Below are 15,168 nucleotides of genomic sequence, written 5' to 3' on the forward strand. Positions count from 1 at the left end.
AAAAACTGACTCTTTCCACGATTCGCCTTGCGCTCGCCATTTTATCGGCCGGTAGGAGAAAACAATATGCAAATTTCCGGATCAGAATGACCTCGGGGGCGGAGCCACGCTCGCCAATTGGACGGAGGAAACGTGGGCGTGAACCTTCCCTGATCCTAGAATTTGCATATATGGATTTCACACAGACGCGCCTGGAGGCGGGGCCAAGCCGCTCCGCGCTTGCTAATTGGACGGATCAGAAGTGGGCGTGTGGCGTTCTTGATCCGAATTCTCCCTCGGAAAGGCCGCTATTTGCACTCGCGGCTCGGTGCTATCTTGAACCAGCCCAAGACAGCCCGACGCTCCGTGTTCACAGGTGGCGCGGGAACAGCCGTAGAAGGAGAGAGGTGAGGGTGGTGGAGGGTCTATCGGTGGTGGGTTGAGGGTTATGGCGGTTGAGACGTGGTTGGTTCAAAATAAAGATAGAACAGAAAAACGGCTATCTCAAAGCGTCGCAGCCCGAATGAATCACATAAATTCCCTCTAAACAACAGGTTTGGGGCTAACTACACATGTACTTAGAGTTGTCTCACCTACGGGCCCTTCATGGTGTTTTGCGAATTTCTACAGCCGTAACAATATATACAAACATACATGGACGCTTCACATTTTCGCAATAGAAGCAAAAATATGATCTTGTTGTGGGCCCCAGAGCCAAATAAACAATATATTTATAACATCCCTCACAGCTCCCATAGCTCCCCTTATCCCTCACCACCACCTCTCAACATGATTAATCGTAAATATTATTTTAAAATTACCCTGTACATGCATAATTTCCAGATATGTCCTCCCCTTCAATGTTCAGAAGAACCTAATCCAGAGTACGGTCCATTTACTGATAGTGATCTGTCGGGGTGGGGGGGGGGTGTAGCACACGCCAGTCCACTGAGGCTTGCTCCAACACACATGGTTGGGAGTTTGCAGTACGAGCAGGTGCCTGTTTAACGAGCTGAGAAAGGCAAGTGATATCAGATGAAAGAGTATGATATTGAGAAACATAATAAACTTGTGTTGCTGACATTTTATCTAGTTTCAATGACATTTTGATATTTTCGTGAAATATGAGTGGCCAAAGTAGTTTCATATAATATGCGCACATTGTCGCATGAGCATTTTATATGCATTACATCATGTGAATATTATTTAACATTAATGTGACATATTCATGTCATGTGACTTGTCCAAACGTTGATTACTCAAGTTCATCCCCACTTTGATCGCCGTCAGATTCGTCATCAGTCCTGAAATGCTCGTCGCATTTGTTTTCACATCAATCCTCGTCAGACTCGTATATGCACAGTTCAGTTCAAGACATGCCATTTTTCCTGCAGGAGCATAATAGTGTCAGATTCGCTGACTGAGCATCCACACTTAACAAGCTCCAGGACTAAAGAAGGTGCTGGCAGGAGGTCCGACGCATTTTGCTGTGTACGATGTCCCACCATGTGTCCACCCGTAATCAAAAGGGGAGGGTAGGTTGGGATTTGCTATGGAGTCATTTGCCCAAGCTGTTAGAGCGTGGGCAATGTACCCTACACACAAAGTCCTCTAGTGCACCATATGTTTCTTCCGACGGTTGGTCCGTTTTGCCAAGATGACCAAACGCATGAAGAACGTTATACCTTGATGCATTCAGATCAGTGTTCCAAAATTTTAGTTTCCCTTTCCTAGAAAACCGCCCAGTAGCATCGGAACCAGTGAATGCATGGATACCCAGTGATGACTCTGTGACATCTTCTCCAACAGCATCATTATACCGGTTTGAGAGGCACGATATGGCGGTTGTCTCCTCGTGCATGTTTATTTCGTGCATGCATCATCACCAAGCGGTTGTCTCCTCGTGCATGTTTATTATCGTGCATGCATCACCACCAAGCTGCCTCTGCCTTTGTGTTGCCAAGGTGAAAACATCAGTATCACGTGACATAATATGTACAGTGTGCCCTGTTCTTGATGCATGCAGTGCATTGAGGATAAGTAGTGTGTCTGCTTCCTCATGGTTCCTTGACAAGTCACTGACATCACAGTGCTTTGATTCTGCTCCATTTCTCATGGAAACCACTGGACCTTCTTCACTATTGTCAAAGTGAGCTTGGGTCTTGTTTGCTAAGTACATGGTGAGCTTCTCCTTCATTGTGTTGTTACCAAGGAACTTCCTGAGTGGAACTTTTATCTGTGTGACGTCATTGACAGGAAAGTGATGAGCCAATCATCCTTGCCATATTGATGTCTTCTCATCATCTTCTTCAGTGATTGCTCTGTGTCATATCATTCGAAGACCGGACTTGTGTTGTTGGACATCATTGCCTGTCGTTCAATCGTTTGGAAGAAATGCTGAGCAAATGCCTCACACGTTTTCACTGACAACATGGACAGCTCTTGGACAACAACCACTCTATCTATGATGAGAGTTTTGCTGCCTTGATTCATATCAGTGGTGTGCATGCTGGTGTACTCGTTGGGTCGATATTAAACCTTAATTACACATTGACATTGACCCTATCCATTGCAATTTTTACCTTCAGCATCTTTATGCTGCTCTGATGCACATCTTCTTGACTCTGGAACTGCTCATTCCTGATTTTTTTTTTCGGCCTTGCATTCGGTGTTAAAGCAAACTGACCGCCCTCGTAACGTTTATGCATGTGTATCTACATATTTAAAATATGTCGCAAGTTTACTCTGCATTGTAGTGCCAAGTTTAATATTGTAGTTCAAGTTCCAGCAATAACTTATGAATGGTTGATGAAGCACTTAAGTTTTTACTGATCTCTGATATGCTGTGTGAGCTTTGCTTCTTCCTCCCCTTAATATAAGAACGTTTTCACAACTCAACCTCTCTTAACTTCATCGTATGAGCTTCTTCTTCTTGATGGCTTCTCATCTTCCTTGATTATAGCTGGCGCTCAAAAGGGAGTCGAGTGGGGAGAAGTCTCGGCAAATGCGAGATGCGCAGCAGGACTCTCATGACAAGATGGAGGTACGACGTGTCTCTGGCCTGGGTCCAACTACATGACCTTAAAATGTTTCCAAAAGCAGCTTTGGTTCTGCGCTTTCATCTCTCTATGTTTCGGCATCGGAGTCAAACGTTTCGGTAAGTAGTGTCTTCTAATGTGACGTTCTGTATCTATAACAGGACATGGAACGACAAATGCGAGACCTGAAGGCTCAAATCTCAGCAATGCGCGAAGAGAAGGAACAGCTGTCGGTGGAACGGCAGGAGCAAATCAAAGAGCGAACGAAGCTAGAGCTGCAGGCCAAAGATCTCCAGGATGAAATGCTCGATAACAACGAGGCTCGGGTAATAGAATGCAAACTGAGCTTTTTATTTGATTACCCACCCGGCCCAGCTTGCTGATCTCTTCCTTCAAGAGTACACATTTCTGGTAGCTGGTCATCTGATGTTTTGTGCATCCGCATCGTGTTGGGAGCAGAAACGGCTGCTAAAGGAGCGGCAGAAGCTGCTTGAAAAGATTCAGGAGAAGCAGGAGGAACTTGCCCAGACAGAGCCCAAATACAATGCTGTGAAGGAACGGGAAGAAAAGGGCATTGCCAGGTCTGTGTCTGGGGATTAGTTTGGGTTTCACTTTTGAGGGAGGCTTTCATCTGCAGTGGACCGAAATAGATTGGTTTGGGGGTCTTTTCATGTTTCGTGTTCATGGGGTGCTTGTAAATTAGGAGACTGGATGGTTTTGTATTAGTTTTTTTATTTTATTTGTGAATTTTACCAGACTCAGGGATGTAATGGTTAGTGTCCGCTTTGAGGTTGGGAGATAGGTGGTTACAACCCTGGCTGAGTCACACCAAAGAATATAAATGGCACGTGCTGCTTCCTTGTTTGACACTCAGCATTTAAAAGGATAAGACCACTGACAATCCTCATTGGTTGGCATCCGTGGGGATGAGGAAATCCCTTCTTAGGAAATGTCCCGCTAAGTTTGGTGAGACAAACTGTGCCATTGTTGTGACGTCGTTGGTACTCAGAGTTCGCTGAAAGTTGAAGGCCTTTCCCCAAAGCTCAGTGATTGTGCTTGTCTCATCGAACAGTCATGTATTATCTTGTGTGTGTGCACGCGCAGTTCCACGACAAGCCTTAGATCCTGAAAAACAAAACTGTTGTGGAAGCATAATTTGCAGATTTCTGTTTTCTGGGCTTTTTGGGGGAGGAATTGCTCCATTCCTCCATTGTGGGATCCAATTGAAAATATAGTAGCATGGTTCGGCTCGCGACGCTCACCTCTCCACCCGCCGTTGCAGAGATTGACGTCACAGATTTGCTGTGGTGGCATGATTTATACCAACCGTAATGCAAACATTTCTTTTCTACACATTTATTTGTAATATTGCTGATATTGTATTTATTTGAAATTTCATTTGTGATGTAAGAAGCTCCAAGTGGTCTAAGCGGTCAATGGTCCAAGCTGTCTAATCTGCCTGAAGGGTGTAAGGGGTCAAAATGGTGTTCTGGTCGAAGTGGTCTAAAGGGTCTTTTGAGACTTCTGGGACTTGAAGGTCTTCAGTATCTTTTGGGAATTTTGGATCTTTTGGGTCTTCGGGGTCTTGGGTTCTTTGGGGATCTTGGAGGGCTACGGAGTTGTGTGGGTCTTCAGGGTCTTTAGGGTTTTGGGGGTCTTTGGTATATTGGGGGGTCTTGAGGGTTTTTGGGGTCATGGCAGGTCTTTGGGGCCATGGGGGTCTTCAGAGTCTTGGAGGTCTTCAGGGTTTTTGGGGTCGTGGGGGTGTTTGGGGTCTTCGGGGACTTGGGAGTCTTCAGGGTCTTGGAGGTCCTCAGGGTCTTGGAGATCTTTGGGGTCTTTGGGGTTGTCGGGGTCTTTGGGGTTTTGGGGGGTGTTTGGGGTCTTCTGGGTCTTGGAAGTCTTCGGGATATTTTGGGTCTTGTTTTTTTTTTGGGGGTCTTTTAGGTCTTCGGGGTCTTTGGAGTTTTCCACATCTTGGGCGTCTTCGAGGCTCTTGGGGGTCTTTAGAGTCTTCGGAGTCTTCAGGATCTTGGGCATCTTTGGGGTCTTCGGGATCTTGGGCATCTTTGGGGTCTTTGAGGGTGTTGGGCATCTCGGGCCTGGGGAGTCATAGATTCACTGGATCATGGGGTGTGGCGCTGCCGGTACATGTGCGAGAGGACGAAAGTCCGAGTCTTCAGGTCCTTGGTGCTTCCAGTCTTGCTCTACGGATGTGAGACCTGGACTCTGACCAAGGATCTGAGACGGAGACTTAATTCCTTTGGTATCAGGTCTCTTCGGAGAATCCTTGGTTATTGCTGGTCAGACTTTGTGTCTAACGAGCGGTTGCTGAGAGAAACTCAAATGAGATTTGTTCCCTGCATAGTCCGTGAGCGTCAGCTGCGGCTGTATGGACATGTGACTCTTTTTCCTGACGCTGATCCTGCTCACCAGATTCTCTCAGCGAGGGAATCGCGTGAGTGGAGGAGGCCAATGAGCCGACCACGTGCCTTGTGGTTGCAGCAGGTTGATTGGCATCTCAAGGGGATGGGGATGGGCCAGGAATCTGCCTGGGGGGATGGCCAGATAGAGGCACCTGGAGTACTGGCGGAAAGTGGACGCAGCGACGCGCTGTGCTGGTGCATGCTCCCCCCCCCCCCCCAATACCTGACCTGACCTGATATAACCCACAACTTCCAAGTGAAAAACAAATTCTGCAAATTTCAGAAAATTAATTTAAAATGCAAGACTAGAATATCTTGGTTGAATAAGTGTCCACCCCTTTCTGTTTTTATCATCTCAGGTGTACCCAATCACCTTCAAAATCACACACCAAGTTAATTCGCCTCTACTTGTGTTGCATTGTAGTGATTCTGATTATTTCAGAACAAAACGAGAAGAGCACTCGGTCGAGCGCATACCTCCGCCACATAATGCCTGATCTACGAGAACATATCAGGCCCAATAGATTTTTGAAATATCATGCGATACAGTACTACATCGTTTTTGGCCCTATCTCTCAATGGTGAAGAATCACTTGAATATTAAATAATTATTGGATTCGGATCTGCTGGTCATGCAGATTTCCTCTGCTGGATCGTGCATTTCACAGCAAAGACTCAACCATGAGCATCAAGGAGCTTACAAAACACCCCCAGGATAAAGTTGTTGAAAGGCACAGACTAGGGGATGGGTACATATATATTTCAAAGGCCTTGAATATCACTTGGAGCACAGTCAAGACGATCGTTAAGAAGTGGAAGGTGTATGGTACCACCAAGACCCTGCCTTGAACAGGCTGTCCCTCCAAACTGGATAACCCAGCAAGGAGGAGTCTCAAGAGGCTAACAAGAGGCCAATGGCAACTTTGAGAGAGCTACATGTCTTTATGGCAAGGACCGGTCACTGTGTGCATGTGACAACAATATCCAAAGCACTCCACAAGTCTGGCCTGTATGATAGGGTGACACGAAGGAAGCCATTACTCAAAAAATCCCACCATCAGTCGCTTTTGAGGAATGCAAAAAAACATTCCATAGATTCTGAAGCAATGTGGCAAAAAGTTTTTGTGGTCTGATGAAACCAAGATGGAACTTTTTGGCCTAAATGCAAAACGTTAAGTTGGTGCAAACCCAACACAGCACATCACCCAAAGAACACCATTCTGACTGAAGCATGGGGTGGCAGCATCATGTTATGGGGATGTTTCTCATCAGTAGGATCTGGGCCAATCGTCAGGATGAAAGGGAAGATGGATGGAGCAAAAAAGTTACATTAACTTCCCTGTCCCGCCAAATGAGGTTACACACTGCGATTCCCATATGTGAGAACCAACCAATTTTGGAACCCCATGGTCCATCCCATTTGTGTTGTGGAACCATAACCCTAAACTTTGCACTAAGTGACAGTGTGTCATTCTGATAGTCATATATGGTGGTCCACAAAATATTTGGAGATTCTGAACAGATCTGCATTCCCACAGTTTGGAAGCTTCTGATCTAATTAATAAACAATGTACTATGATGATTGCTTTTCTGCACTCATCATTTGTACAAGTGACACAAGAAGTGGGCAGGTGAGGGGATTGACTTATTTACTCATTTATTTGCATTTTACATTGTACAGTGTTTCCCAAAGTTCCCCGTAATGTTGTCATTTATTTACTTTCCTCATGCTACACTTCTGGGCTGACAGGATGTCCTAGAGGTACGCGTATTCATACCTGTCAAGCCTGTCCAGCCTGGGTTCGAACCTCGACCCAGCTATAAACTGTCATCCCGGTATTTCACAGACAGGGTGATTAATCAATATGTGTGCCGCCCCTCGGATGGACATTAAACAAGCGTCCCATCTGTCAGCATTCGTTGGTGGACGTTAAATATCCCACGGTGTCCTTCGTGAAGAGTAACTGAGCTATTCCCGGCACCCTCAACAAAGTCCAAACAAGTAGCAGTACATTTAACGTCCACCATCCCCATGCCAAATAAATAAATAACAAATCCTCCAGTGCGAGACATGGCCGGGGTGTCTTTGGCACCCGACGATGCCACCTTGCAGCACATGGAGTCGGAATTGGATTGGAAGGGAGCGGTGTACAATAGTTGATTGATTAATTGCATAATTAAAATAAATAAATAATAATCATAAAATAATTAATTTCTTAATCATTTGGCTAATAGTAGAAAAGCATACGCAAACCACCACTGTTTCATCCAAATCTGTAACTTTAAATTTTTTAAATAATTAATCGAAAAATGAATAAATAATTGATCAATTGATTAATCAGTAAATCAAAAATGCCCTTTATAGCCAAATCATTTGTTCACTGTCGTGTTCAAATATCATCTTCCTCGCTAAAAAGGTGCCCGAGATATTTCCCAGATGAGAAAGAAAATAAATAAGGAATAATAGGATCAATAATAATTAAGTAATAAATCAATTAATTTATTAATCAAACACTTTTAAAATCCTGTTTTTGTCAAAAGCATATCTTCACTTTTGTCCCCAAATTTCAGCTTCCTAGCTCAAAGGATGGCTGAGATATCACCCGGACAAACAAGAAAACAAACAAACAAACGGAGTAAAAACTGAGTACTCCCTTCCTTCCGCACCTGGCAATGACGTCATGCATCGCCTGAGTATGGAGTTCGGAAAGAGCGGTGTACAATTATTGCCGTGACCAGCAGAGGGAATTGCATCAGTGGCACAGCCACGCTCTCAGCCAGGTGATACTGTTGTGGGGCTGGGTTTCGGTGGCAAGCACAACTACTGGATGGAGCAGTGTAGTCGGCTCCACCGAACACCCGGAATTTATAGATCGTCACCCCGGATAACTCCCGAGCTGACGGGTCCCTTATCGGACCGAAGATCGCCAATAGGTCGACCGCATGGGATAGGGTCGATTGCCAATTTCAATTTACCTAAATACCCACATCGTCCAAACTACCAGGGAAATTCACCCTCGGCGGAGCTCGAGCGGAACGAGCCAGTAGCGTGCTCGAACCGTGCGTAACCCGAGCGGATGGTTACGGAGGTCCGTTGGTCCAAATGTACAATTTACCCTCGCTATTTCTCAACACGCACCGTGCTAAACCAATGAAGAAAACACAAAAACGAGCTGAAACATTCAACAAAATGGATATTTATTTACAATAGGCAGGGAGGGGAACACAGAAGAGCAGAGTTAAACCGACTAAAAAATGCAAATTTACACACAAGTACTTATACAGTTGCTACTAAGATGGGCGCGCGCGCGCGCGCACACACACACACACACACACACACACACACACACACACACACACACACACACACACACACACACACACGGACCCCAATGGTCTTTATTGAAGGCTTCCAGCTTGAGGACAGGTGAGCTGGAGACCAGAGCCTGTGCTTGGACCTGTCCATCTTGTGTCGTCTTCGACGATCCGGCTCGGCGGGACTCGAACCCACAACACGATGCCACCCCAAGCACCAGGTACCGCTCTCTCCAACCGGCCACGCACCAATCGACCAAGGAGAAGATCAGAGGCGACGATGATCCAGCTCGGCGGGACTCGAACCCGCAACACGATGATGATGACCACCACGACCCCAAGACGACAACCAGGTGACAACCAAGACGACCAACCCAAACGCTCCCAGCCAGGTGTTCCTTTATATTTCCTTCTTGTCCGGGGTGAGAAAATCGCCCTCTGAGGCGGCCTCCATCCTCATTGGCCGGCGTGTCGTGGGAAAGCCGCCCTCTGTGGCCTGATTGGACAAGGGGCACGCCCCTGCCTTCCTGGGCGGAGTCTCGATTTGATGCGATGGAAATCTCCACCCACGTACGTGGTCGAACGCACGTCGGCAATGGCGGTGTGAGGAAGCGAGGTGACGGCGTGTTGTTGTTCAAGATGCAAGTGATGTCAAAATCCTATCTATAAAATAACTTCGCAGCGCATGTACACTTAATTCCCATTAGACATAGGGGAAAGGGAGCTATCTATCCACATTTACTTATCAAAATAACTGAGCTATGGGGACCTGAATGTCGAATGCTCATGGCCACCCGATTCATAACAATACTACCCCGCAGTCCTTGTGCTGCATATGAACAAAGAAAAAGAAGGCTATACTTCTGTTTTACACATTATTTTACTTTGCATATTATTCCTACAGTTAAGAAGCTCTGTATTGCTTCTGAAGACATTTTCAATACAGAATCTTTTTATTCCTCCACTGATGGTCACCAGAGGCATATGTTTTCGGGTTGTCTGTCCGTACATTCGTCCATGCTAATTTTCTCCGTTTTCTCTGAAACCGCTTATCCAATTAACGTAAAATTTTACCAATAGGTGAAACTACTCGTGCAGAAAGTTTTAATGATAATTATGACATCATATGTCATGAGGTGTGGCAGCCATGTTGGAAAAAAATCAAAAACTTTGGACCTCTTTATCTCCAAAACCGCTTCATTAATCAATGTGAAACGTCACAATTATGATGTAGAAGTCTTGAGGAATATACGTTGTAAATTTCAACCTGATCGGACACATGGTCTGGCAGCCAGAATTATTTAATATTTTGAATCTGGGCTCAGGGACTTAAATAAAACTTGGTGTAAGAATTATGATGATGTAACAATGTGGGCGGAGGAATTTCTGGCAATGTTGCGACGTCAAAGAGTGCCCTTCTAGTTTTGAAGTGTTTTTTGCATCTGCTTTTCGATACACACTGAATTATTTATTCCCCCTTTCCATTCCCAAAAAATAAAATACTTGCCTTTTCTCCCATTACTTGGGATCCTCCCTCAGATTAACCCAGGCGACACAGGAGCGTACGGACTTGTACGCAAAACAGGGCCGTGGTAGTCAGTTCACCACCAAAGAGGAGCGAGACAAATGGATCAAGAAGGAGTTGAAGTCCCTCGACCTTGCTGTCAGTGATAAGAAGAGACAGATTGCAAATATAAAGAAAGATTTGGAGGAGTCTGAGGCAACCAAGGAGCGTAATTTGGAGCAATGCAGTGTAAGTATTACAGCCTCATGACGTCACATTTTATTATTATTATTTCCATTTTTAGCTCACCTGCAACGTAGTTCCGTGGAGCTAATGGGATGGCGCTTCGTCCGTCCGTGCATCCATGATAGGTCTTTTTTCGTGTGATAACTTAAGAACACTGAAGGGATCTAAGTCAAACTTGGTACAAGTATGTATAATGATGTAAAGATGAGATGATTCAATTTTTGTGCCAATAGGTCAAAGTTTAGAGGTTATTTTAGGTAAAGTCCTGTTTCTACAATAACTTGTGAACCAGTGATGGGATTTAGACCAAACTTGATATTGGTATATGTTTTGATGCAAAGATGAACCGATTAGTTTTTACCCCTCAGCCTGAATTGGCTAAGGGGTATTGTCGTCATAGGCGTTGTCCGGCGGGCGTCCGGGCGTCTGTCAACTTTTGGTTTCTGTCGATTTCGAGGAGAACGCCTTGTCCGATTTAATCCATTTTTGCAGGGGGTGTTGGGGTTGAGTAGAGGAAGGTTCCTTTCGAAAATGGGCACTCTGCGATTTTCAATGTGGCCTCCATGGCAGCCATCTTGAAATTGGTTTCCGGACAATAACTTGAGAACGGCTTGACAGATTGATTTTATTTTTTATTTTATTTTGCAAAGCAAAAATAAATGTCAAATGACATCACAGATGGGGTGCTCTGCTTTTCTTTTTTTCTTTTTTTTTTTCTACTTGCACTTGATCTGGTGTTGTGTGTGTGCGTGCGTGTGTGCGTGTGCCGTGCTGCGATTTTCAATATGGCCACCATCTTGAAATTAGTTTGCGTCAAGGGGCTGAGGGGTTACGCCCGCTTTGCGGTGCTATTTTTAGCATCTACAGTAGATGTCATGTCAGGTAAAAATGTTGTTGAGGTTGGGATTTGAACTAAAGTAAGTACGTACATGTACCATGATACATATGTACAGATTAGTTAGATATTGAGGTAAAATGGTCTTGAGGTTTTCAGTTAAAATTAGAGTAAGCAAAGACAATGTGGGCAGAGGCCAATCATTTGACGTTGCGACGTTGAATTGTCTAGTTTTTATTATTATTCAATCCATTTTATGTAAATAAATTGCAATGGGATCTGTACTTGAAGGATACATTTTACCTACACCTGCAACAGTTCGTACCCCCTGTCTGCTCAGGGAAAAGTATATATTTTGCAAAATTAATTGTTTTTGAATGTTAAAAATTAAATAATTGAAAATTATTTTTCATGAAAAGTTAAACTTCATCTTTGTTCATCAAGTTGGACTTTCTGCCAGTCATGTCATTGTAGCTTCGCTACCTGTTCCTCTGTAGAAAATGGAGCAGGATTTAAATGATATGAAGACGAGACTTGAGGAGTTGGATAAGAAGTACGTGGAGGTGAAGAACAGGAAGGACGAGCTGCAAAGTGAAAGAAAGTGAGTGAGAAACCATAAATTACATTCTCTGTGTGATGTAACAATTGTGACCAGTGTTCTTTGGGCAAACTGAGACACAAGTCTGTATCTAATCCCGGAAGCATTATGAGGCAGCACTTTTATGCCTTTCCTCTCATTTATTACCTGGATTTGTCCATGCCAGGATGAGACTTTTACGCACAGGAGTTTGGTGTCCACATTACCACTATCTGTAAATAACCATGGGGCAAACATCATTTCACTGTCTTTGCATTAACTTTATTGACTGATTTCCGAAGTAGGCCGATGTGTGATGCATTCTTAAGTCAAAGTAACTGTATTGGTTATGTTTACTGGAGTTGACAATGTCTCAACCTTACGCCTATGTAGACAATCTGTCAATTATGGATGCAATGACCTTGTGAGCAGCTTTTAAAGTGAGTGTGGCCATTGAGCCATACCTTGCTGATGTGTTTCAGCTTTGCCTCACTTGCAGTGCGTAGCAGTAAGTGAAGGAAGTGCCAACATGATACAGGCACCATGTCTGTGGAGGCAAGACATTAAATTGCTTGACTAAACATGTGTTGTGTTCCCTATTTACATTCAACCTTGACTCGCCAGCTTTCTGTGGAGGGAAGAGAATGCTCAACAGGGGTCGACTGCCGCAAAGCATGAGGATCTGGAAAAGAAGAAGCAGCATCTCCGTGCAGCCACTGGAAAAGTATGTTGGCCCCGACGTTTGTACGTCTCTGCATTTATTCTTGAGCTTGCACAACTGCTCACCCAGCTCTTTCTGGATCAACCCCTCTTTTAATCACTAATTTTTCTACTGTACGACCCTTTCTCCCATTTCGCTTCCGCCGAATGGACCCAATCGGGTTTCGACCCAATCGCTTCCAGCCTTTTAGCGATGTGGCTCATCTGCCTTATTTTTCATCATTGCAGCCATTCTTCACTCCAGTTATTCAAAATGACTTGCAGATTACGTCTCCGTTAAGCCACATGGAAATGTGAATAATATGATCTGTGTTTCATGTTTTCAGGCTATATTGAATGGAATTGACAGCATCAGCAAAGTATTGGAATACTTTCGTCGTCGAGGTATCAACCAACATGTCATGAGTGGATACCATGGTATCGTCATGAACAACTTTGAGTGTGAGCCTGCCTTCTACACATGTGTGGAAGTTACTGCTGGAAACAGGTATAATCTATATTTACATTGACCCCACACACGTGAAGCGAAAAGCGGGGTTAAGCAATTGGTTCACTTTGTCTGTCTGTCCTTCTGTCTGCAAATGTCAGTTTATGATTGAAGAACAACTTAATTTCAATTGAATGTTGTATTTTGAACACAAATCGGAACATGAATCAGAAAAAATAAACCTGTAGTTTATAGCAGTACTTCAGTTCTGAATTCTTCCTGAGGAGTGAGATTTTTTTTTTACTTTGTCTGCCTGTCTGGCAGTCAAACAAAATTGAAAATCATTCCAAACAGGAAACTTACTTTTAAAAAATGATGTCATAAAGGACATAAACAACAGGCACGAAAAACTAATGTAACGTTTTAAATAAGGTGGTGCAAAAGACGTTGCATCAACGGCGATTAACTTCTGGAAAAAAAATTCTACAACCTTTAAAATATTTATTTTATTTCAGTTGAATTAAATACTTGAACACTGCTGAGTATAGATCATAAATCTTCTTGGCACTTCAAAAACCCTTCTGTTTAGCAGTAGTAGGACAAAATATTCTGGCATTTTACATCATCACGACCAATCAAATTTCCCGCTCGCAGACCCTGCCCATGTCTTTCTTTCTCAAGACTGCTTAGGGAAAGGTGTTCTCTCAATGCTCTATTTATCTATTATGATGATGATTTTATTTATTTTATCTTTTGTGTTTTATTTCTTTTTTCTAAAACCAGGTTTCGAGAAACATTGTCTATTTAAATCCAGATTTCCTTTAGGAGATACATATCTGTCTTGCTTATCAACTGACTCAAGCAAATGGCTGAAGGGTCTTTCGAGAAACTGTGTTTCATAACAAATGTCTTCACCAGGCTCTTCTATCACATTGTTGACTCTGACGAGGTTAGCACCAAGATATTGATGGAGTTTAACAAACAGAATCTTCCTGGTGAGGTTACATTTCTGCCGCTGAACAAGTTGGATGTTCGGGACACAATGTATCCCGAAAGCACGGTAAGCTGTACTGGTTTCGCAATACAAAATGTTCTGAATACTACTGTTTTTTAGGACTTTATATTTTCTTCTTCACTTTCATCTTCCTATTCTCCTCACCTCATTCTTCTTCTCCCTTAATAGCACAGTCTACCGAGCACTTAATTACTTGGCCAAGGTCACCAACCCAACCTCCCCACCCTCCCAATGTTTTTGCTCGTCTCTCTAACTTGGCAGCGCAAGGCTGTGTGGTTACACATACGAGGTCATTTGTTCATCAAATAGTTGAGCTGTAGTTCTGCAAGTCTGTGATTGCCCATATACTCCTTCCAACCCCTAATTTTTATGATTAAAACTACCCCGATTCAAAATCTACAATTACACCTCGCAATCCCATTGCGCCTGATTCCACCGGCACCGAATTTGTGGAAAGTACTTGTGAAGGGCATTCAAACAAGCCGCGGCAGAGTAGCTAAACGCTCTGCCCTGCTAGCCTAGATATAAAAATATGAACGCTGCCACTGCAAGCACTTTAGAAGCAGTGAGAGTTGGCGTCATGATGATGTTGGAAGAACAGGGAGATTGGGTACGATAAGTTGATGGGGGTGGGAGGTTGCAATAGGAAAGTGAAAGCCGCCTCTGTCACAAAGTATGATGCTGCTACGCTCTGTAAAGTCACTGCTGACCATACCTTCATCTGATCCTATTCCTGTCGACTGCATCTCTGACAGCCACGTCACGAGGAGAGACTCAAATGCTCACATTACCTTTCAAATATTTGATATTGTCCCCAACTAAGGTTTATGTGTTTCTTTGCAAACTGCATCCATCCCTTTGTCTGTCCGGGTCAGTTCAGGTATGGGAGCATGCACCAGAACAGCACGTCGCTGCATCCACATTCTGCCAGTACTCCAGGGCATCCATCTGGCCATTCCCCAGGCAGATGCCTGGCCCATCCCCATCTTCTTGAGATGCCGATCAACCTGCTGCAACCACGAGGCACATGGTTGGCCCATTAGCCTCCTCCACTCACGAGGCTCCCTCGCTGAGCGAATCTGGTGA

General features: G+C 44.2%; 1 protein-coding gene across 1 annotated transcript in view; it reads left to right on the forward strand.

Annotated features, from left to right (window-relative positions):
- SMC3 (structural maintenance of chromosomes 3) overlaps nt 1–15,168 on the forward strand; it is a 98,095-nt gene that overhangs the window by 43,486 nt on the left and 39,441 nt on the right. Inside the window, exons 10-17 of the mRNA XM_085871207.1 lie at nt 2,942–3,022; nt 3,179–3,343; nt 3,477–3,598; nt 10,298–10,511; nt 11,841–11,944; nt 12,545–12,644; nt 12,967–13,127; nt 13,986–14,127. Of these exons, the coding sequence (XP_085727333.1) occupies nt 2,942–3,022; nt 3,179–3,343; nt 3,477–3,598; nt 10,298–10,511; nt 11,841–11,944; nt 12,545–12,644; nt 12,967–13,127; nt 13,986–14,127 (1,089 nt within the window). The remainder of the gene's footprint in view (nt 1–2,941; nt 3,023–3,178; nt 3,344–3,476; nt 3,599–10,297; nt 10,512–11,840; nt 11,945–12,544; nt 12,645–12,966; nt 13,128–13,985; nt 14,128–15,168) is intronic.

The sequence above is a fragment of the Eptatretus burgeri genome, chromosome 2 (genome assembly GCF_056783735.1).
Source record: "Eptatretus burgeri isolate ZD-2024b chromosome 2, Ebu_testis_v1, whole genome shotgun sequence".
Lineage (NCBI taxonomy): Eukaryota > Metazoa > Chordata > Myxini > Myxiniformes > Myxinidae > Eptatretus > Eptatretus burgeri.